We start from the raw sequence: 23,603 nt of genomic DNA, 5'->3' as shown, positions 1-23,603 counted from the left end.
GTGGTTTTGTTAATTGGGTGGAGCGGGTTGAGTTTCTTCTCCTTGCCCAGTGAATGAGCACAGGCATCCTCAGGTCCTTCCTTTGCCTGTTTCATTGTGATCCAGCATGAAAATCTGCACCAAACTGGGCATTACACTGAACTGAGTATGGCAAAGATCATCGTTGACAAAGCGCTGTGTCTTTGTGCTCTGGCTTAGAAAGCTCAGCTTGCAGCCCCGGTCCAGCAGCTTAAGAAAGCAGTGCTGGGAGTTTTGGTTTTGCTCCAAAGTGGGGAAAAGACCCCCAGGAAATTCCCCTGGAGGAATGTCCCATGGAGCACTGCACCACGGCTGGCCTTTGGTTGTGGCACCCAATGGTCTGGAAGAGACCTTAGTTTTCATTCAGACATCACTGTGGCCAAGTAAACATTCTGAAACCCATCAGTGAGGAACAGAGGTAAACGCTGTCCTGTTTCCAGGTGGATGGGCAGGGAAGCCTGCTGGGTAGCTGGGGTGCAAGGATTGGCTTCAGAGAGGGGGTTTGGAAAGGGTTTGGTCTGTGCTGGAAGTCATTGCAGCTGTAGGGCTCGGAAGTGTGAGTGTTAATCTCCCTGCATGCTGTAACTGCTGAACAAGCCGCGTTTTGCTTTCTGTTACATCTCTGTACTTGGAGCTCTCACAGTGCCCAGGAGCGGGAACATAACTTCTCAGTGTGAACAAGGAATGAGACACATGGGTATGCGCTAACGGTCAGCAAGAACAAAATTAATAAGCCCCTTGTTCAGCCCACAGGAAAGCCAACAGCCTGCCTGAATGAAAGCCATACAACCAGCATAGCTCCAGCTCTGCAGCCAGTGCTGGGCTGAACCACCTGGCAGGGCACAGCCAGGCTCAGTGCAGGGCTGGGTCACACCGTAGGGCTGGCTTTGGAGCAGGGACAGCAATGCCTTCTCCATGCTTGGGCAGGTCCTTGCCCCAGACAGAAACCTGTGTGGTTCTGCAGCCATCAGCATGTCCGTATGGTCTGCACAGGGCATCCTGCAGTGCTTGCAGCCCTCTGAAAATAGAGGTCAGACAGTGCTCTTATTGACATCCGGGAGGGAAAAGAATTGCAGGCTCCCAGTTCATGCCCAAGGCATTTCGTTGGGAGTCTGCAGCCCCTGGGCTGAAAATTAGTTTAATTATGTATTGACAGTGGATGTTAAGAGTTGCACTCCGGGCAGCTGGAGCATCAGTGCCTTTGAAGGGCACATTCCTCGCCCCAGGCTTGGTTAAACAAGCTGCTGCATTCAGAGCCAGTGCCATTGACGTTGGGTTTAACTTGTGCCATTCTGCTTTATTTTGAAATCCTCTCCCAGCCCAGATGCTGGATGATTGCAGATGGGAATAGCTGTGTACCCAGAGCAGAAAGCAGTGTCCCTGGTCGGCAGCACAGAGCCTTGCTGATGGTGTGGCCATTGGTCAGCCCAGCCTGGGTATCTTGGGCAAGTGAATCCTGTCATCAGTAAAAGCAATTCGTTGTGACAGCAATCAGCTGTGGGAGTCATCAGAGGGGAGGTGGATATCTTCTAAGGCTGCTTTCCTGAGGAAATACTGGGAGGGGGCTGGGTGTGCATCTCAGGGGTTTGGGGACAGCCACCTTTGGGCCAAGCACAGCTACTGCATTGTCAGCAGTGTTATTTCCTTCTTTGATTAACCAGGCATCACTGAAAAAGAGGAAAGAGTAATCACCAGAATCGTATTTCAGTGGTTCTCAGCTCCCCCAAAGCTAATTTCTGTCCTTTTTCATTATTTCTTGGGGAAGGAACGGAAACCAAGACCTCCATGTAGGATAGAAGGGAAGATTTATTCTCCCCAAGCCTTTTATCCTGAGTGGTTCTCTGCTCATGACACCAAACTTGCAGTGTATTAAGCTTAGCCCACCCCATTCTCTGTCCTTTCTTGCTGAAGGTCTCAACCTGTGCACGAGTGGAAGTGCATCATCCTGCGAAGAGTGTCTCCTCATCCATCCCAAATGTGCTTGGTGCTCCAAAGAGGTATGTTCCTTTTTCTGCTCTTCCAGCTGCCTCCCCCTTTGCACGGGGCACTGTCACTGCAAGGGCTCAGTTGCAGGGAGCTTTGCTGGAAAGCACTCTGACCTGGCTATGCTCCCAGTATGTGCTGTGTGGCCTACAACAAGGATAAATCCCCTCTGTGAATCTGCTGTGTTGTTTCAGGAGACTGCCAGTGCTTCTGGTGTCTGCACCATCACTGATGGCAGTGAGCTGTGCAGCTTACCGGCCTGCTTTGCAGCAAAAAATGCATCCTTATGTTTTGGGTATCTTGTAGTCTGAAATCACCTCTCCTAGAGTGGTTCAATTGGAAGAGACCTGCAAAAATCGTTGCATCCAACTGCCTGACCGTTGCAGAGCTGCAGCACTCCAAGGAAAGCATCTTTATGCTGCTATAGTACCACATTACCAGGCAGCAGAATAGCTCCCTGCAGGATGAGTGATGTATAGAAGGGAAAGGGAAAGGGTAAAGCAGTAGATCTTGCTTTTGAGACATCTTGTAAACAGCTGTAGGAGTTGCTGTTCCAGGCAGCTAATCTGCGGTGTGATATTGCATCCAGGAGCCCTGGCTATCACTTGTGGGTACCCGACAGTTTGCCTTTAAAATATATATATATTCCATTCTTAGCATCAAAAGACAAGTTTTGCAAATGCTGCCAGTAGAAAGGTTGATCTGGTGGTCGCTGTGACCACTCATTGTACGTCAGCCTGGTTGCATTGGCAGCTTGACTCTCTATCTTGCAAACGGAAGAGTTCCCAAACAAAATAGTTTCCAAATGGAGTGGAGGGGCCGAGGGAGGGAAGAGAAGTGTTTACAAGGAAGTTCCGTAATCCTTCCTGACCTTTAGCCTGGAGTAGCTATTTAAGAATGCACTTCCAGGTATTTCTGGTCAAGAGCCACATGTTAAAAAGCTGCCATCCCCATTACACGCTGTGGGCTGGAACTTAGTGAGCTCTTGTTCTAACTCTGTATTGGTTTATAATGGGATGCTTAGGAAAGGCAGAGCTGAAATAGGATCATCTATTTAAATAACACTTGAAAGAGGAGGTTTAATATGTGGCTGGCTGTCTCCTGAGTTTGCATCGGGGCAGGGCTGGCAGGGGAAAATACCTGGCATGTGTGGACATTGTGTGGTTGTATATCCACCCATGGGTTATGTATGCAGGTAGATCTGTGTGTGTGCATGCAGACTAATGAATCCTATTGATTAAACTGAAATTTCCTCCCTGGTGAACTGAATTCTCCCATATTTTCCAGCGATGTGCACGTACCCTGTGCTTTGTGATTGCAGGAGTTTGTACCTGGAGATGAGGAAAGAAAATCAAGGGATCTCTTGGAGGGAACATGTCAGCTTTTTAAGTGAGGAAAGAAAGTGTAGTTTCTGCTGAATTATTGCAGGATTGAATTGATTTAAGCAAAAACCATAGGGAATAGCATAGTACATATGAAGTCAGAGTTATGTATAGCCAATGCTGTTCTTGCATATGCCAAGCAATTTGTCTTAAAACTTTCAAGCCAATGAGCATGTAATTGTCACATTGTTGACCTAATCTCCATTAACTTCTATCTGCTTGCATGCTTCGCCTTTTGCTTGCTTATTGGTGCACAGGCCCAGCAAGCAGTGTTAGCCAATACCAAGAGCTGCGGGGTGTGATCTCTGAGCAGATGCCATTCTGCAGCACGAGCCAGTGCAGCTCAGCAATTGTCATTTTGTGGCAATTCCCTGGGGCCAATTTTAGAAGAAAACTAAGCAGAAAATAGGTCAGAAGCAGCAGAGATAGGGAGCTGAAAAAGTGCAGAGGTGCTGCTGAACTGAGAGCTTTTTCAGTTACCATAAATGGTGCTCTGTGTCCCCTCAAGAGCTGGGTTTTTCCCCTTGACTTTCTCCTGAAGAGGGGCATCTCCTGCACAAAATGTGGGCTGAGGTGGCTGAAGCAGCCTTGAGGAGGTGGAAGCCCATGAGAGCTGTGTCCCTTGTGTTGCTGGTGGCTCTGCTTGGTGGGACAGTCAGAGCTGGGAGCTGAGAATTGCTGTTAACACATACCCAGAGCCTTTCGCCTGGTGCTGCAGGATGTGCTGCAGGATGTGCTGCTAAGGGCTGATGGATGGTGAGGAAGCATCCTCCTCCAAGGCTGCGTTGTGCTGCCTCATCCCAGACAGAAAATCAGGTCCCTGATTCGGAGCCCTTTGAAGTCAAGCCATTCTGTGAACATCAAAAGGTTTTGGACCTCAGCGGTGACTGGAAGTGCTTGATAAAGGCTGGCTTCTCACTGATTTAATCATAGAATATCCCAAGTTTAGAAGGGACCTGCAAGTGTCATTAAGTCCAACTCCTTTAAGGACTAATCACGTCTGAGATAAGCTCTTCTCCACGGCTGCCCTAAACCTGCTGTTCTGCTGGGCGTTGTTCTTGGCTGGGAGGGACTCTGCTCTCTATTTTGTCATGCTGGAGATGATTTACACAGTCCCAGTCCTCCTCTCTCTCAATCCATCTGTTTACATGGTGCATTCCAAGAAATTCATGTTCACATCCATCTGATGTGCCGTCGCCTCAGCTTGGCATTGCTGCTCCACGATGGAATGCAAACCTTGCATTTTTCAAATAGTGTTCAGGCCCCGTTGTGAGGAAACACAGAGGAAATGCTCTGTATGTGTCCTAAGACCTGAAGTTTTCCTTGGGGACACTCTCGAGCTGTGTTTGACATCAGTCAGATAACCTCTGCCTCCTTGTTGTTTCCCCTGTCACTTGCTGCTCTCCAGCATTGACAAACAGTGGGATTTATCCAACCCTGCTCTGCTTTTTTGGCTGTGTGGCTGAAGGAGGGGCTGCGAGCATCTTCTCTGCATTATTTTGTGTGATTTTAGTATAGTAGCTTAGCTCCTGAGCAGAAGGTGGTTGTGTCGGTCATTATAGTACAGAAATGAGCAGGAATCTGCTGTTGAAAATTCAGTAAAGCTTTGGGCAACTTTCTCCTTTTAGCCTTTTCAAAACTAAAACTAAAACCAGCACGCTAACAAATAGGACGTGCTGGCTGCCAAAGGCTGCATTGTGAGGCCAGGCTGTTCCTGAGTGCCTGCCGTGCACAATGCCCCGTTGTGTGCCATGGTGGGGGCCGGCTGGGGGCTGCAGGAGGGCTGGGGGAGGCACAGGGGGAGATGTCCCTGTTCATTGCAGGGGAGGCTGGACCAGATGACCTTTAAGGGCCCCTTCCATGATACTGTGTGCTGTGGGGAGCAGTGTATCAGCTGCCTCTCCAGTCTGCTCTTGCTGGTTTCTTGTCCAGCCTGCAGCTGATTCGATGTAACACCTCCCATTAGCCCTTGTCCAAGTCCCTTATTCTCCAACAGAGCTTCCCTAGACAGCCTGCTCATGTCACAGCACTCCAGCTGTGCTCCAGCCCGCAGAACTCTTGCTGGAATGGCATGTTTCCTGTGTGATAGCCCTATTTGCCGTGGTCTGAGGTAGGGGTACCATGATGCTGGTGCTGGGACATGTGGTCTCACCCAGGCAAGATGGGATGTATGCCCCTGGAGCCCCCAGCCTCTCTCTGTAGCTTGTATTTGTCCCTCTGGCTTCTCTTGGTTACAGTTTGTATTCTCTCTTCCTTTTGTCAAATGCTTCCAGGCTCATGCACACATGGAAAAATTCGCTTTCTGGTCTACTCCTTCCCTTTCCAATCTGTCTGTTCTTCACCTCCCAGGAGTTTGGCAGCACAAAGTCTGTCCCATCGCGGTGCGACTTCCTGCAGAACCTCATTGCCAATGGTTGCGCCGGAGCCATTGAGAACCCACACAGCAGCAGCAGCGTGGTCAAGAATGTCCCCTTGAGCAGCAAGGGCTCTGGGCAGAGCCACCTGGATGTCACACAGATCACCCCACAGAAGGTCGCCCTGAATCTTCGTCCCGGTGAGTCCCAGCAGCTCCCAGCTCCATGGTGGCATGTGGGTGGGTGAGAAGTGGATCTAGACCTAGAATCATAGAATCATCTGAATTGGAAGGGGCCTTAAAGGTCATCCAGTCCACCTGCCCTGCCATGAGAGGGGACACCTGCTGCTAGGTCAGGGTGCTCAGAGCCTGGTCCAGCCTGAGCAGGCAGGGAGGGATGTCTGTACCCCTGTCCTTGTGCTCACTGAAGGTGGTGGCTGCTGGCCCCATGCAGAGCCCATCAGCTTTAGTGATATGCTCCAAACAGAGCTGGGGCTGAGGTTTTCTATGAGAGAGGACAGCGCAAGGTCAATCAGATCCCATGTCAAGCTATCACCTAACCCTTATGTGCGTTTAAAAGGAACGTGCTCAGCTTAAAAATGCACTCCTTGGATGGAAGGAGTTAAAGAAACTTCGGATCCTGAAGCCTGACAGTGCTCGGCTCTAAACTGAGACAGCTCCTTATGTAAATTTATTTTAAAAAAGCATATCTGTTTTCTGTTGGTATGCAAAAGAGCCATGGGATCAAGGCCTGAGATGAAGATTTGAACTTGTGACTCAGAGCTTGGACCATATCCACATCCTTGTTTCATTCCCCTGAGCCATCACTCTTCTTAAGCCTTTTCATTTTAATTGAAAATTAAGAGTGAAAGGCTAGATGGAGCCACGCGAGCGTGCTTGTTATCAAAAGTTTTTGCATGGTGGGGGAAGGCTTTAATGTGGGTTCAGAATTCTAGCAAACATTTGGCAGCCGATGTTTCTGAAGGGGGAAAAAAAAAAGCTCTTTATGGCAAAGTTAAGAAGCAAGTATAAAAGCGTGATTCATTATAAGCAATTGGTGTGGGTTTCTAGGGCTTGTGTTTCTGTGACAGCTCTTATGAGCGTACAGAAAAATGAGATAGATAGGATGTTTTGCCCAAGAGAAACAGCTGTGTGAGTTGGTGCTCACCACACCAGAGCTCTTTCAGGAGCTACCAGGGCTGAAGGTGGCTCCGGTGTGGCTCTGCTTCTGCAGTTTGGTGCTGCTTACGCAACAGGTTTACTCCCGTCCAAAGGGAGTTGTTATTACTGTTATTACTCTGTTCCTCGAGGCAGTCACTGTGGGAAATGGCAGGCTCAGCATTGGCATCTTGCAGGCGTGACACCTGGTGTTCAACACATTCCTTTCCCCTCCCCCAGTTGCTGGGATGCCCATGGCTTGGGACGTGGCATCTGTCTCCCTGTGGCTTTCCTGGGGCTGCACTGCTGGATGCAGGAGCTGCTGTTCCTGCTGGGCCTTGCAGGGAGCCAGGCTGCACTGACAAGTTCCCATATGGGAGGAAGATGGGGCTGATAACCCCTCTAGGGTGCTGCACTGCTCTTGCTTCACCTGGATGCTGTGGGTTGCAGTAGCTTGTGGTCTCCTGGACAAATCATAGAGTCATAGAGTGGCTTAGGTTGGAAGGAACCTTAGAGAACATCCATTCTCAACCCCATGCCTTGGGCAGGGCTGCCACCCTCCAGATCAGGCTGCCCAGGGCACATCCCACCTGGCCTTGAGCACCTCCAGATGTACAGGGATGAACAGGGACGGGGCATCCACAGCTCCCATGGGCAAACAGCAAAGGCCTGCAGAAATAAGGAGTGAAGGTGAGGCTGTACTGCTTCTCCTGAGTACCAACAAATGCAGGAGCCAGGGAGGGGCAGGAGTCTTGGCAGCAGCTTTCTGCTGTCTCGCCTTTGCAGCTGCTTCTGTGGCTGCAGGACTTGCCCTTAATTCCCCCGGGTTGCTACAGGAGAAGAAATATATCTACGTGTTTTTCACAGTGTCTCCCATTTGTGCTGCTTTTTTTGTTGTTGTTTTCAATGCAGGGCAGCATCTTACTCAGGGCTGATGACTTCGCTAACACTGGGCTTTGCATCCCCGGTTTAAATCATTCATTCGTACTTGAGCTTGAGAGCGGATCCTGAGGGCTGCACCCAAGACAGAAAGGAGACAATATTGATTTAATTTTGTGCATATTGTGCATAATACCAATTTTGCGCTCCAACAGGAATTGTTTCTTTTTGTGCCCAGAGAGTAGGATTTCAAAGACCAATTGACACAGCAGGCGTGGTGATTGTGCTGTTCTATTCTCAGACTGCTAAGCAGAAGCAGAACAGGGTGAATTGTCAATTGTTTGCTGGTCCCACCCAGGCTGTGAGATCTGAGCATCCTGTGGCAGAAACCACATCCCCAAATCTCTGTGCTCTGAGTTGATTCCCGAAGGCCTTACATTGATGTCTTCCCAGGGCAGCTTTCAGATCAAGCGTTTTGTTTTTATGGTGTTGCTCGTTAACCCTGAGTCCGGCTATAAGACAGTGTTCTGGTATGAAAAGTATGAATATCGTAAAAGGAATTTAAAGCAATAAATAGATTAATGTTGTGTTGTCCATTAAATCAGCAAGCAGAAGAGGGTTTTGTGGATAATCAGTGGTTGCCGAGTTTGCATTCTTCAATTGGCCAAAAGCAGCTTTTCCAGTTTTTGTGCTGCCTCTGTGTGACAGTATCCAGGAAACATTTCCGAATGCAGTTTTGACTTTTACGCTTCTCAGTAAAAGCCCTAAGGAGAGGATGGTGGTGATGGTAAGGGGGAAGGAAGGGGCTGGGTTATCCCTAAAGAGTCAGACTAATACCGTACACAGCGAATAATAAATTCTTTTGTACTGACATCGCCATACATTAGCAATATTTTCAGTGAGATAATTAATTTGTACAGTTAGGAATGACAGAAGAAGCAACGCTGGGATCCTGTTATTATTGGTGTTTGGACTGATTGGCAATTGGACTGATAAATTCATTACCATCAAGAAGGGTTCGGTGGAACAATCTTTCTAGCATGGCAATTCCTATCATAGGACTTACTCTGGAAGAACAGTTTTTGAAGCTGCTGTGTCTGGGGCATGATTCCTTTTTTCTCAGTGGTTTAAGTGGGGATCTTGGGGGTGGCACAGGGCTCAGGGGAGCAGGATCTGGCACTGTGTGGGGCTTCAGAGCGCTGGGGATGCTGCAGAGCACTGGGGATGCTGCCATCGCCTGCTCGTGGGCTGGAAGTAAGTGGGAGCAGCTGTGCTGCTGCAAACAATGAGGAAGACAGTAAAACTTTTAGGGAAATGTTTTCACAATAATAAAAAATGTGCTTTTCATTTCTGAAGAGGGAGGAAGCAAAGAGTGCTGTGGAACCTGCTGGTGCCTGAAAGCTCAGCCTGGGCTGTGAAGGGAGAGATGGGAAGGAAGGGGAGCTTTGGTCTTGAGATGGCCTTAGCCCCTGAGGGCTTACCAAGCTGGCAAAAGGGGTGCAGAGCCAGCAGGAGATATGGGATTTCCAGCTGGTGAGTGCTGGGGGTTTCCGTTTGTCCCCTCTCTCAGCTATTGACAAAGTATAAGGCAGAAGTTTTCCGTGTTCCTTCTGGCTTGAAGTTGAGCTCATACTGATGCCAGTTGACCTTTTTCAACACGTGGACTCCCATTCTGGACACCATTTTGGCCAAAAGAGCTTTGCAGAAGGGCAGCACTTGTGGCAGGTCAGCGGAGAGGCTTCAGCTCATTTTCATGTCTTCTCAGCCTGACTCAGTCCTGTCAGCTCCCTCCCTTGTGTTCATCACTTTGGATGAAAGCTTCATCTCCGCTTTGGTACTTCCCCAGTTGACTGCAACATCCCTCTTTTCCTATTTCACTTCCCTTTTTGCCCTGCTTTCTCCAGAACGATGGTGACATGACTCTTTTCCTGGGGAGAGGTCCTTCTGAAAGGTCTTCCTTCTGTGTTTGCCTCAATCTGCCTTCCAGGCACAGCCCAGAGGATGTCTTGCCTTCGTCTCATGTTTCCTCCTGACTCTCTTCCTTCTCCTGCTCTACCTCCTTTCCTTCTTGCTCAGGCCTTGCTTGCTTACCTTTTAGTCTTCTGAGGAGCAGACTTGGAAAAAGCTTGTTTCCCTTAACCCTCTTAGTTTGCAAGAGACCTGTCTGCTCAGCACGGTGAAAGCAAACATAGCACACAGTCTACATTTGACATGTGCAAAGGCTCTTCTTGCAGCACTTTTCACTGCTCTCAACTCTTGTGTGTATGCAGGTGACCGGACCTCCTTCCGAGTGCAGGTCCGCCAAGTGGAGGACTATCCCGTGGACCTGTACTACCTGATGGATCTCTCCCTGTCCATGAATGATGACCTGGACAATATTCGCAATCTGGGGACCAAGCTGGCTGAAGAGATGCGAAAGCTCACGAGCAATTTCCGGCTGGGCTTTGGCTCTTTTGTGGACAAAAACATTTCTCCTTTTTCCTACACGGCACCAAGATACCAAAACAATCCCTGCATTGGGTAAGTGATAGGTTTTTCCCAAAGGGAGAAGCCCAGTGCAGACACTGATAGTGTCTGGAGAGTCTTTCCTTGCCATTCTGGCTTTAGGCACTGAACCGCACTTTTGGGACTCTGTGATAATGCTCCAGAGCCATTCAAAATTGAGCAATTCCCAATTTTGGAGCAGCTTTTGGGGTTACTCTGCATTTAGACTCGTGAAACTCTTGTGCCAGGAATCTAGAGTTATTTTTAAATACCTGAAGAGGATGCAGACATTGCAGGCTTTTTTTTTTTTTTTTTTTTTTTTTTAACAGGCTTTGGGAACAAGAGCCAGAAATTCCTGATTTCTGATCCTGGCTCTGAGTCATAGTTTGGCTTGAGTAGGTCAATTAAGCTCTTCTTCTCTGCTTTACAGATAAGGAGACTAAAGCATTGCAATTCTTTCCCAACAGAAGTGTTTGGGGGAAGTGAGATTTGGAAGGGCCTGTGAGACTGATTAGTGAGTATTTGTAAGGCATTCTGAAGATGTCAGGCAGTTTCCTTCATCTTTATTGCCGTGGAAGGAAAGCAAACTGGCAATTGCAACAGACAAAATAATGCAGTTTGCTTTGCAGTGTTATCAGGGCCTTTTTTTTTTCTTTTTTTTCCCTCCTTGTTTTCTTAGTGTCTTTTTGTTTGACTTGTAACATTCAGAGGATCTAGTCTGTTGAATCAAGGATTATGCAGCAGTGAAATAGGCTGACGTGGAGGGCGTGCAGGCTCAGATGGATTTGGATGTTGGCATGTGAGGATGGATATAGCAGTGAGTGATAGAGTCCTTTAAGCTTAAAAAAGACCACAAAGATCACCAAGTCCAACCCCAGCCTGTCCATGCCATGCCCACTAACCGTGACACATAGTGCCCATCTGCTCTTTTCCTGAGCACCTGTGGGGACAGTGGCTCCTGGGCAGCCTGTGCCAGTGCATCACCACTCTTTGTGAGGAGAAATTTTGCCAAATATCCAACCTGAAGTCACCTCCTTGGAGAATGTCGCCTCTAACGCTTCCCTTTTTGCTCCTTGTCCTGTCCCTTCTTCTCCTCATCCCTTTTTTGGGGTGCTCGTTACTGCTGTAAGGGCAGTAGAGTTGGCCCTTTCTTGTAAAGCATGTGGAGATACTTAGACTGTAAGATCACATCACAGACGCCAAGCTTTATGAGTGTGCTTGCTCTAAGTTTTCTGTATGAGAAGCAGATTAAAGAGAGTTTTCATCAGCTGTAAGTCTGTTGCCATCTTCTGGCACTGACCATATATTTGGCATCTCATCACCTGTTGACCAGACAAAATTATCCACGCACTTTTTTTCATCAGTTCTATCCAGTGAGGAAAGTCAATTGGATGGTGATTTTAATGCTAAAAACTCATGCTTTGGCTGTGAAGCATAGCTGCGAATCTGGAACTCCTTGACTTTGGTGCCCTTGCACATGTTTATAGTGGGATGAAAGTAGGTAAGTCAGGGGAAAGTACAAAGCTTGTTTTGGAGCATAGCAAGTCCTACAGCACCCAGATGAAAGCCCTGGCTAGTGAAGGAATACTTTCATCTGTCACTTTTTCTTCAAACACTTCCCTTGCTCAGAGCATTCAGGTTATGCAGTATTTTCCATTCTGCATCCCTTGCACGCCTAGCTTTGGGACGCTGCTGTAATGGAAACCATCTGGCTGACGAACCTGGCTGGGCACGGACAAGTGGCTCTACACAGGCTGTTCACTGACACCACAGCACCGTGTCCTGTGCTCTACACAGGTCTTTCCCTGCCCCTGAGATTTGGCTTGGCTTCAGGGATGCACGCAGTCATCTCCTTAGTCTTTATTTGCTGCTGCACCAAAGCTCAGCTGCCGTGCCCAGGAGGCTGGATCTGCTCGGTCCATGTGTGGTGGTGTGCACTGTGAGGACATGCATGTGGCATGCAGTGTCTGGCATGGGAGGGATTAGAGCCACCAGCAGTGGTAAACTTTAACTGCTCCTTTGTTAGAAAGCGTCTTAGAGCCTACCCACAGTAGATCATTTTCTGCTTTCTATCTCTGAAGATAAGAGAGACCTACAGCAAATGCAACTCCTTTGTAAACACCTCTTATTCTTAACTTTTCTCCTCCCTCTCCCCTGCCCATGCTCACCTCCTGCCTGTGCTGCAGGACTCTCAAGCTCAGGGCTCTCAAGCACACCATGAGCACCAACCCTTTGAACACCAAACCCACGAGGTTTGTTGCCTCCTGGCTGCTTTGCAAGGTTTCCTGGCAGCCTACTGCATCATTTCTCCACCTTAGGGTGCTGCTCCTTCCTTGCTACTCCTGTCTAAGCAGGAGTGATAGTGCTAGCTCACCTGCCTCACAGGGAGAGTGGGAGGATGCATGAGTTATTAAGTAGGTGCATGCTGACTGCATTGCTGTGCTGTGGGCTCTAGTGTGGAAATTGCAGTGACTTATGGGCACTGAAACCCCACAGCCATATGGCCTGGGTGCCTGGAGTCTCCACTTGAACATTGTACGGAGACATTCTGTCCATATGAGATCTCTGTAAGCTTTAGCTGCTCAAAGCCAGCACAGGGTGGAAACAGAGATAGGCTCTGCTGTGTGTTTGCAGATAACTAGCCAGAAATCAGAGCATCTAAAGCATGAAATCTTGGGGAAGGCTCAAAGATTTGGAGGCCTGTGTGGTCAGAGCTGGGAGCTCCTGCAGCTTGTGGCTCCTGGTGGGGCTGATACCACTCTTAACTAACCACTCCTCTTCTGCTCCTCTTGCAGCTATAAGCTGTTCCCAAGCTGCATCCCCTCCTTTGGTTTCCGCCATCTCTTGTCCCTGACGGACAAAGTCGACCGTTTTAATGAAGAAGTGCAGAAGCAGAAGGTGTCCCGGAACAGGGATGCCCCAGAGGGAGGTTTCGATGCAATTTTGCAGGCTGCTGTGTGCAAGGTGAGTTCTCACTGCAAGATTGTTCCTCAAAATCCTCCTGGAGCAAGCAGTTGGGTTGCTTTATATCCTTTTGTGCGTTGGAGACAGGGACAGCTCCGGCTGCCTTTTCCCCTCTGACACACAATTTGGCTTTTGTACAGCTCAGCCTTGCACAGTTCTTTTGGTAGGTCCTGTTTTCTTGTGGGTGTGGATTTTGGGAGCCAGGAGATAAGCATCATCCGTGGGAGCAGTGGGATGCAGGCTTGTGCAACAGGGTTGAGTGGGAACGTAGATCTCCCTTTGTTCATGCTGGGTGCTCGACAGGACCGAGCCTGCCTTGCTGGCTTCGATGCCTCAGAGCCAGCCGTCTCTCCTCTCCCAGCCTGGCACAGGTGCTGCTGGCACTGGGACAGTGCTGCTCCCAGCGCTCTGCAGGTACAAAGTTCATTGTGTGGCTCAGAGGTGGCACTTGAGCAGGGATGTCTCAAGGTGGTGACTCAGTTGTGCCGCCCTTCTCTTTGTGGCTCTTTGTGGTTTCTTCGTCACATTTTCCTTACTGCAGAAATGGGACAGGATTTCCTTATAGTGCAGAAATACCGCATGGAATATCATTTGGGCTGTGCTTCCTAAGCCCTTCCTAAAACCCCAAGGGGAGCTTTGTTCCCTTTGAAGGTGGTTATTTGGGGCTGTCTGTGGCCATGGGGTGGGTTTCCCCATTGTCACCTGACTGCATTACCCTGCTGGTGTGCTCCAGCTCTTCCAGTTTTTACCCTTCAGGGCATTTCAGACCCCCTGAGCATTTAAAGGAGCCATTTGTAGCAACCCAAGGGACAGCCCTTGAAAGCCCCAGTGTCTGAGCACAGTGTTTTCCCCTGCAAGCAAAGGTGGAAGAAACAGTATCTCATTTGTCGGCTAGGTATTTTCATGGTGTAATTCATATCAAGCATTTCTTCTGCATGAGCTGCTGTAAGAGCTCTGTAATGCTCCAGTCATTTTTTGGCTGAGGCTTTAAACCAAGGAGAGAGGAGAGCTTGCACAGTTAATACAGACTAATAACTGGTCCGTGTTTGGCTCCTCTCTGAAAGATGAAGAGATGGTAAATGTTATTCTGGAGGCAATGAAAGAGCCTGAAACAATAAGCCTTTATGCTGATGCTAGAATGGTTAGCCAGGAATATTAATCAACTTTCTGTAATTACATTTTCCATTTGCAGTACTTTGGTTCTCTGCCATCTTGAAGTACAGACATCGTAGGGCTTGGTGGCACGCGTAAGTTGCAGATCGTATACACAGAGCTGCAGCAAGGAGGTGATGCTTGGTTGTAAAATGAAGTGTCTTTTGAACTGCTTTTGGTCAGTGCTCGTTAGGCACTACGTTTAGCATAAATTTAGATGTTTGCTTCAGACTTAGAAGTGCTGATAGCAGTCCAGCCACCTTTTCAATAGGGTTTGCAGGGCTGGGGTATGCTGAGGCAGCTGTGGTGATTCTGACAGCAGTGTCTGGGAGCAAGGCAGAATCCTTTCCTGCGTGGCCATGCAGAGACACGTCCTGCCCCTCCATGTTGCCTCAGGTCAGGTCCCACCCCGCCTTTCAAACCTTCACATCCCACGGGGATTAAAACCAGTGCCGGCGTCAATGCAGATTGCTGTTCAAAAATCACGGGCCAGTAAAAATAAATGCAAACCTCTTTGGTTGTTTGTTTTAAGCAGAGCAGAGCACTGCATGTCTTGTGGAGAACGGCGTTTCCTAGCATTTTGCAGCTGCTGGCGGAGGCAATGAGAGGTGCTGCAGCTGCTCACTGCCAACCTCTTGGTTTTTCCACCCGTGTCCAGCAGCCATGCACATTTTGCAATGTGTTGGTGCATTGGCTTGAAGCACTGTGTGGCTTTGTTCTCAGGTTGGGTGCCTCAGCTGAGATATGCTGCCCAGATTTTTCAGTATTTCTATGAGAATAGGGGTGAGTCTGTGTGGGAAGTGGTGCATAGCCCTTGGTGAGAAGGTGGTGCCAGCGGGCAGGAAAACAGAGGGATCATGCCTGGAGTGGCTGCATAACTGTTGTCTGAATGAAGCTTGTTTGCTTTGTGCACACTTCTAAGCAAGAGGAATCTGTGTTTTTTTATTTCAGTACTTAAAGAAGTCAGCTTTGGGTACCCTAAGGAAAGCAAGTTGGTTGGGCTGTTGAGTGGGTGTCTGTCTGGTGTCTGAATGGTGCAAGAAGCTGCTTGTGTTGTCAGAGCCATAATCACTTTTGGGTTTCCGCCTTTTGTCTGGTGGGGTTGCTTCAGTGGAAGCGCTCCCACTTCCCAGACCAAAAAAGCCCTTGTTGCTTTCTAATCTGAATGGCAAGTGTGCTTCTACATGGCACACCTGTCCTGCCAATGAGGGCTTCCTCTGGCCGTACCTGCATTGCATGGCTCTTGAAAATGCCCTTAAAGAAAAAACTTCTTGCACTGGGGAAGAAAAGGAAGTAGAGTCTGGGGTAGTTCTCCCAAAGCTGTATTTATCGGAAAGGTCGGCAGTCTGTGGGCTGTGACTCACATCTGCAGCTGAAAGTTGTGGTGGCCATCATGGTTATGCTTCTGTGCGCACTGCCAGCTCACCATCACCCCCACCAGCGGTTTCCATAGGAAATGCCTGCAGCCAAGTTGCAGAAGTTTGTCAGCTGGCATGTGAATGTAGGATGAAGTAGGTTTCAGATGTTACTAAATAAGCTGAGCAGTGAAATCTGGAGGAGTTGGATGTTTTCAGATGTGGGTTGCATCTGGGTGCTTCTGGCTCCATCCTCTGTGCATTGTGGGGGCATGAGCTGGAGGCCAGAGCCATCCACATGTGTAGGTGGAGAGAGCTGCTGCCTGATGGCTTCCAAAAATTTCCTTCTGGCTCCTCTGTTTCTCTCCACTTCCATTGCAACGAGCAGCTTCAGTGTGCTTTCTTAGGCACGGATCTGCCTCTTGGGCTGGTGCAGAGCTGAGGGAGCTCTGTGGGAGGGAAGCAATTAGCATCCAACTGTAGTGCCTTTCCATGCAAAAATCCTATCCTTGCAGATCTGTCCATGCAGGGGCAGTCACAACATCTGTTTCTTGCACAGACGGGCTGCAGGTAAGGGTCTTCCTGCGCTGCAGCCCCGAAGCTGCTCTTCTGAGTGGGCTGCAAGAGCAATGTGGAGTGGGGCTGGTGCAGCTCTCATGCTGTTTGCATCAGCACAGCCGTTCCAATGAGCTGAGGAAACGAGGTCAGATGAAACGCGTGCAGAGGAATTTGGCAGGTCTCCTCTGACTATAAAAGCAGCTGAAATTCTTATTCTTGGATCGGGGTAATAAAGGTCTGGTGGACAGTCCACATAGCTCCTCAGGCCTTTTTAAGTAACCGCATTGCACGGAGGTGCTGGGAAATGCCTGAAGGGCCCCAACATCTTCTTTTCTCACCAGATATGGGTGGACAGATGCATGGTGCTCTACTAATTAGTGTTAACGAGGCCTTTTGTTCTGCCTAGGAGAAGATCGGCTGGCGGAAGGAGGCATCCCACCTGCTGGTCTTCACCACGGATGATGTGCCCCACATAGCTCTGGATGGGAAGCTGGGGGGGCTGGTGCAGCCCCATGATGGCCAGTGCCATCTGAACGAGGCCAATGAGTACAGCGCATCCAGCCAGCTGGTGAGTGGGCACAGGGACCTCAGGGTGTCAGCAGGCCCTGTGCTGCTCTGGGTGCTGTTTGCTCCTGATGAGTGTGCTTTTATTCTTCCCCTCAGACATCTCCAATCAGTGCATGCTCTTGTGATGATCAAAGATGGGTTCAGAGCTCAGCAAGTTTTGTCAGGATTCACTGACAGAGAGGGAAATGTAACTTGGCACGCTGAAGTGCATCATCAACTACAAAGTGCCCAGGGATTGTCAGGCTGTCAGCAGGGAGGCTGAGCCCACTTTGATGTGGATGCTGCCAGGAGCACAACGCGGTGCTGATCCTATTCACAGCTTTTGAACACAACCCTAACTTAGATCTTAGTACTAAATAAACAGACCAGCCCCCTTTTTTTCCCCCCCTTTATTTAAACTCAGTGGAGGAAACTTCTGTGTTGAATGAGCATTTGTCTGCTGCCTAATTATCACATCCTCCTGCAGAATGATGCTTTATCCAGCAGGTCACAAGAACTAATTATGATTTTTGTTCCTGCATACGCCACTCTGTAACAAGAGGGGTTTCTGTATGGCTCCCTATGGCTCCTTAGAGAACCTCCTGTACGCAGCCCTTGCAATCTTGCAAGTGTTTGCATTCTGGAGTACAGTTGCTGTACTGGAGCTGTGCTGGGGAGCTGGCATGGGGATGCTCTCTCGGTGTTTATCTGAATCTTGGAGGCTCTAAATCAGCCCTTCAGCTTGCAAGTGAGCAAGGTGCCTTTTCTGAGAGCTGCATTTCAGAAGCAGCTTGGGGCCTGAAACTGGAGTTTCAAAATGAAGTAAATACCATTTTGTTATTAACCCATAAGCTTATGGGTTGTTAGAACAGTATCTTCCTGCCAGCCTTTCTCTGAGTTCTGAAAAATTGAAGTTTATTTTCACCTCTTCATGGCTCTACTATGCAGCAAGAGCAGGCAATAGATATCTGAGCTGTCAGAAAAAAAATCACACATCTCTGCTTAGTGTATTTCTAGATCATGGTCATGTCTTGCACCCCTGCGGTTAGCAACTAGGTTATTACACTTGCACATTGGCTGATGGCAAAGAGGAAAGAAGAGGGGAAAAAAATAGTGTTTCGGGTGTTGGTGTGGCTCATGGTGTTGTCATTTCATGCATTCTAATGATAGGTGAAGTAGCAGAAATAGTCAAGGAGTGACAGAGAAACCAGAATGTGTTTACTATTTCAGTTGTAGATACAGTGGTTCACTTCACATGGCAGTGAAATGCCATGGGTTTTGCTGTTGGGGGAAGAGTAATGCAATTAGTCTTAGTGCTACCCATCATTCTTTCTGTGTTGTTTTTCCCCTAGGATTATCCTTCCTTGGCACTCCTTGGGGAGAAACTGGCTGAAAACAATATCCACCTGATTTTCGCTGTTACAAAAAGCCATTATGTCCTGTACAAGGTGAGTGCTGCTGAGCCGTCCATGGGTTTGGCTTAGGGTGCCCCTTGAGAGCATCTTGGCCATGGTGCCCTTAGGTCCCGCCAGCTTGGCACAGCTGTCACATCATCCTGCTAGCGCCCAGAGCGCAGTCATTCAGTGAAAAGCACTAAAGCTGCTTACTGCAAACAGATCTCTCTGTTAGTGAGCGTGTGCGTACCTAAAATAGTCCGTATCCTAATCTTACTGCCACGCAGAAGATGGGAGAGCAGAAACCTGTTCAGCCATTTCTGCTATGACTCAATCCCATTACCTAATCCAGCGCTGTACTGCTGCCCAGCTGTGTTTTTCCATCTCCCCAGCCCCAACCTGAGCTCCTTTGGCCGTTCCCATGACAGGAGGCTCTTCCCTTGGGCTGCCTCATGGCAGGAGCGGGTGGAGAGGTGTGGGGATGCAGACTGGGTTTTTGGGAAGTGCATACTCTGCACTGAGCCAGGCAGGCGGTGAGGTGCTGGAAGTCCCCATGGGGCTGTGGGCTGAGCTCATGCTCCACACCCGCTCCCGAGGAAGCTCGGCTGCCGCATCACATTGCATCGCAGCACGTTTTTCTCTTGTTGTCTTTTCAAGAACTTCACTGCCTTGATTCCTGGGACCACAGTGGAGATTTTGCATAAGGACTCCAAGAATATCATTGAGCTGATCGTCAAGGCTTACAATGTAAGTGTGTTTTAACGCCCCAGCTGCTGTGGTGGGAGCGCCAAAAGCTGAGCTCGCTGAGCCCTGCCTCGTGTGCTCCACCCAGGCTTGGCTGCATCTGTCTGGTCCTCTCCACTGTGGGTCACTGCTGACGTGCTTGCATCCACCCTGGGGAGGGAAAGGAGCTGCTTGTCCTCTTTAGGATGATGCTGGTGGTTGGGCTGATGTCATCTGCTTGGGCCCTTGCTGGGCTGACATGGAAGCAAAGTGCTTCTTGGGTCTTCCCTGTGTGAACTGAAGCAGGAGCACAGGGCTGCCCAAATTGGTCTGTGGCGGAGCAGAGGTTTGGTCCCACATCTCTTTATGTGTAGGACTACACCATAAATGCAACCTGGATTTAATAGTTGTCACAGATCACCCTACCATTAGAGAAAGTAGACCATTTCTTTGCTTTTTGATGCTCAGTGACATGCCAGGGCCATGATGTGGCTTGGGTGGTATCCTTGGGTTGGTCATTGTGCATCTCTATAGAGATAAGGGGAGCAGAGTGACCAGAAGCAGCTAGATAGCAAGCTAGTGGGATAGCTGTCTGCATTTCTGTTGGATTTCTGCTGGATCCTTATGGTTCAGCTCTGTACTTCTGGGAGGATGTTGGGTGTGTGAGATGTGTGACTAAGTGTGACTGTGTGTGAAAGTCTGTTGTGAAAGTACTTTGCTCCTCCCGTGTTCTTTGTGGCTAAACTGAAATCCTTTGCTGTCTTGGGTTAGCCCTCAGGTAGGGTTCTTCATACATGCAGTGTCTGAGCTGACATTTACAGCCATGGGGTCAAACAGTGCACTGCTTTCCTGAACCCTTCCCTTGTACAGCACTGGTGGGTTTCCCATGGCAGGTGGCCTTTGTGTTAGCTATCTTTGGAGCCGCTTCAGGTTCATAATTCCCTTGTGTTCACACCGAAATGCTCCACCTTAGAGTGTACCCTACACTGTTACAGCTTTATTTCGGTCAGGAGTTGCTTCTTCTCATTAGCCAGGTCCTTCCCCTGAATCCCACTGGAGTCTTCTGCTCATTTCTGAAGGTATTGCAGGCCTGGGTCCACCAAACAGCACAACAACAAAACCCCTCCCACAGTGTCTGCAGCGCTGTGAGGAGGTATGCTGCTTTGCAGCGCCAAGTGGCTAATAATAATTGGCATTTAAATTAGGCTAATAGCATTACCCTGTAAGGCTGATAAGAAATCTTGGTGTTTGCATCAGGACGTAAGAATGACCCAGGTAAGGTCATACCGTGGTCCTTCTGACCTGCTGCCCTGTGTTCTGTAGCCTTTGTCTTTTTTGGATGCTGCTCACAGTGCATCACTTCCAGCAATCAGAAGAATTAAACAAAACAAACTTGTTTCACATCAATACTTATAAACAGAGTTTTCCCTTTGTTTTGTTTTGGATTAAGAGGTCTGGGTTGTGTAGCAGGGTGGAGAGATGAGAAGAAGGAGGAAGGGAATAAGAGCATGCCTTCTGAATACAACACAATATAGCAAAGCAGAATGCTCTGCAAAAGAAACCTGCCTGCCCGTGTTAACCTGACAACTTTATTTCTCATTGTTTTTTCAGAGCATTCGGTCCAAAGTAGAACTCACTGTCTGGGACAGCCCCGAGGACATTGGCTTGACCTTCACTGCCACCTGCCAGGATGGATTGTCCTACCCTGGGCTCAGAAAATGTGGGGATCTCAAGATAGGAGATACGGTGAGTCTGTCTCTCTGCACATCCTGGCTGCCCATCTTCTTCTGCTAGCCTCAAAACTGTGCTGCGGTAATGTGAAAAAAACCCACTGATAAAAGCTCTGCCCTCTTCATGGCAGGGGAGGTGGACTAGATGGCCTTTAAAGGTCCCTTCCAACTCAAGTGATTCTATGATTCTGTTATTCTATGAAGTCTAGATGTCCCTGAACATGTTGGGCATGATCAGGAGGGCATGTTGTCACCTGGTATCAGCACTGCATTGCAGGGCCAGCGGGATCAGCCTGGCTGGGAATCCTGAGCCCTTCTCCAGGCCTTTGCAGTTTGTGAGGACTCATTAGCAGGATGATTTCCTTATTTGAGAAGAACGGCTTTAAAAACATACCAGAACGCTAAGCACTTGGGCATATAAAAATAGTTTGGAAGAATAAACAGTAGCTGAACTTTTACCTCTCCAAATAAGGGCCATGTGAAGTGTTAAAAAGGGAGGTGGCCTCAGCATTTTAAGCTGACATTACTGGATTTCAGCTCAGCGGGTGGAATCAGTCCCTGGAACTGTGCCAACTGTAGGCACGTGCCCTCCTGATGTCACCAGCAAAGCCAGGGTCCCTGGGGCAGGAGCATTAATCTGGTGTCTGTGCCTGGGCTCTGGCCTTTGGCATAATGACAGAGCTCACCCAGCTGCTGCGGTTTGTCCCTGCATCCCATCCTGTTCAGCAGCTTCTATGAGGATCAGAGTTTAGCTCCCATGAATAGCTGAGACAGCTTCCTCAAAGGGGTTGACACTGGCACCGAGTCCTGACATGCTGGGATTTAGTGCTGGTGGCATGTGGAAGGGAGCAGGGTGATGCCCTGAACATGCTTTCTGATCTAATGGCCTTAAGTTGCACCAGGGGAGGTTCAGACTGGATATTGGGAAAATTCTCTTTTCAGAATGAGTAATGAGGCATTGGCACAGGCTGCCCAGGTGGAGTCACCATCCCTGGAGGGGCTCAAGAGCCATGGAGGAGATGTGGCGCTGAGGGATGTGGGTAGTGGACATGGTGGGATGAGCTAGGGTTGGACTTGGTGATCTTTATGGTCTTTTCCAGCCTGATTGGTTCTATGATTCCATGTCCTTCTCTGAAATTTATGTATGTTTCCTATATGGGGCTTTATGAGTAATGTCGATTGGGATTCTTGCAAGAGGTGCTAAATCCTTCACCTTGTAGACAGCTTGGGTCCTTGTGCTGTACTGGTGAGATCTATGCTGCTACTTGCTTTCAAGAAAATGTCATATTTTTGCTGTTATGAAGACCTGTCTGTTTGCTAGACTTTTGCCTCAGTTATTTCAGGCAGGCTGCCTCCTGCCTCACAGAAACCAGTGGTCTGTGATGGATAATATTAACCCTCATGGGTGATGGTAATAAGCCTTGAAACCACTCGAATGCCTGTGGTGTCTTTTGAAATGAGCTACCCACAGAATAATGAACGCTTTGGTGAGGGCTGAGATGTGGGTTCAGCAGGCAGAAGCTGCAGGGGCTGTGTGGGGGCAGGAAAGCTGTGAGGAGAGTGGCTGCACGGTTGCGTGGGGCTCCCCTAGCACAGCTCCAGCACTTCCCTCTTGGTGGTTCTCCCTTTGGCGTGTGGTTTGAAAGGATCCAATGCCAGCTTTGTGCCTCTGCTTGTCCTGCTTGGGTCACATGTGGCCCATATGGGGAACCAGAGTGGTGGTAAGGGGTGTGAAGGAGGCTAAAACCTCACTGGGCTGTCGGGATGCTGAGGTGCCCACATGATGTGGGGTTGGCGCAGTTCGTCCACACCTGGGAGGCCATTTTGGGCTGTACACTGACTCACTTCTCACCCCCCTCTCACTAGGTTTCCTTCGAGGTATCGGTGGAAGCCCGCAGCTGCCCAGCTGAGGACACTTCCCATGTCTTCACCATCAAGCCAGCCGGCTTCCGTGACACACTGGAAGTGGATGTCACCTACAACTGCCTCTGTGGCTGCACCGGCCATGCGGAGCCAGCCAGCAGCAAGTGCAGCAGCAATGGGACCTACGCCTGCGGGCTGTGCGAGTGCGATGCCGGCTACCTGGGGGCCCGCTGCGAGTGTGAGGAGGGGGCCGGCGGGGAGACCCAGGCCGGGCTGTGCCGTGAGATGGAGGGAAAGCCCATCTGCAGCGGGCGGGGGGAGTGCAGCTGCAACCAGTGTGTCTGCTATGAGAGCGAGTTTGGGAACATCTACGGGCCCTTCTGCGAGTGTGATGACTTCTCCTGCGCTCGATACAAGGGAGTCCTCTGCTCAGGTAGGTGCTGTCCCACCCTGCACCTTTCGCTTTGTTTGGGCTGTTAAGTCACAGCTTTGGTGTTGATCTTATGGGAGAGTTTTCTGAGTTGCGACCTTAATGTAGCCCTCATGAGGCCCCATGTGGAGTACTGTGTCCAGCACAAGAAAGATGCGGGTCTGTTGGAGCAGGTCCAGAGGAGGCCATAAAGATGCTCTGAGGGCTGGAGCTGAGAAAGATGGGGAACTGGGCTTGTTCAGCCTAGAGAAGGCTCTGAGGAGACCTCGCTGTGACCTTCCTGTACTAAGGGGACCTTATAAACCAGAGGGTGAGTGACTTTTTGCATTGTCTGATAGTGTGATAGGACAAGGGGGAATAGCTTTAAACTAAAAGAAAGGAGATTATAGTTAGATGTGAAGAGGAAATTTACAGCTAAATTTACACTTAGCGTTTGCTAAAATGGCAATTCCTTTAATTCCTTGTCAGCCTGAGGTCATGTAATTTACCTTGCACACATTGCCCTAAGACATAATTCATTCACCTGAAGCTGAGTAAAATGTTACTCTTCAAAAGTTGATTGTTTTCAAAGTGAAATATTTCCTTGAGTGAAAATCTGAAACCAGAATGCTGGGCAGGTTTGCGTTAGCTC

General features: G+C 49.1%; 1 protein-coding gene across 2 annotated transcripts in view; it reads left to right on the top strand.

Moving 5' to 3' along the window:
• The window catches only part of ITGB5 (integrin subunit beta 5), a 39,055-nt gene that overhangs the window by 1,182 nt on the left and 14,270 nt on the right, over positions 1–23,603 (top strand). For both annotated transcript variants that reach the window (XR_014947911.1, XM_015868641.3), the window contains exons 2-10: positions 1,930–2,015; positions 5,733–5,937; positions 10,044–10,293; positions 13,053–13,221; positions 16,693–16,854; positions 18,185–18,280; positions 18,884–18,973; positions 20,561–20,695; positions 22,546–22,975. Coding sequence is in view for 1 of the 2 variants with exons in the window: in XM_015868641.3 (XP_015724127.3) it covers positions 1,930–2,015; positions 5,733–5,937; positions 10,044–10,293; positions 13,053–13,221; positions 16,693–16,854; positions 18,185–18,280; positions 18,884–18,973; positions 20,561–20,695; positions 22,546–22,975 (1,623 nt within the window). In the remaining variant the exon portion in view is untranslated. The remainder of the gene's footprint in view (positions 1–1,929; positions 2,016–5,732; positions 5,938–10,043; positions 10,294–13,052; positions 13,222–16,692; positions 16,855–18,184; positions 18,281–18,883; positions 18,974–20,560; positions 20,696–22,545; positions 22,976–23,603) is intronic.

This window comes from Coturnix japonica, chromosome 7 (genome assembly GCF_054131305.1).
Source record: "Coturnix japonica strain WE chromosome 7, WE-NBRP24, whole genome shotgun sequence".
In the NCBI taxonomy this organism is placed as follows: Eukaryota; Metazoa; Chordata; class Aves; order Galliformes; family Phasianidae; genus Coturnix; species Coturnix japonica.
Note: the sequence above shows the minus strand (reverse complement) of the source record. Positions and strands in the feature narration are given on the sequence as shown.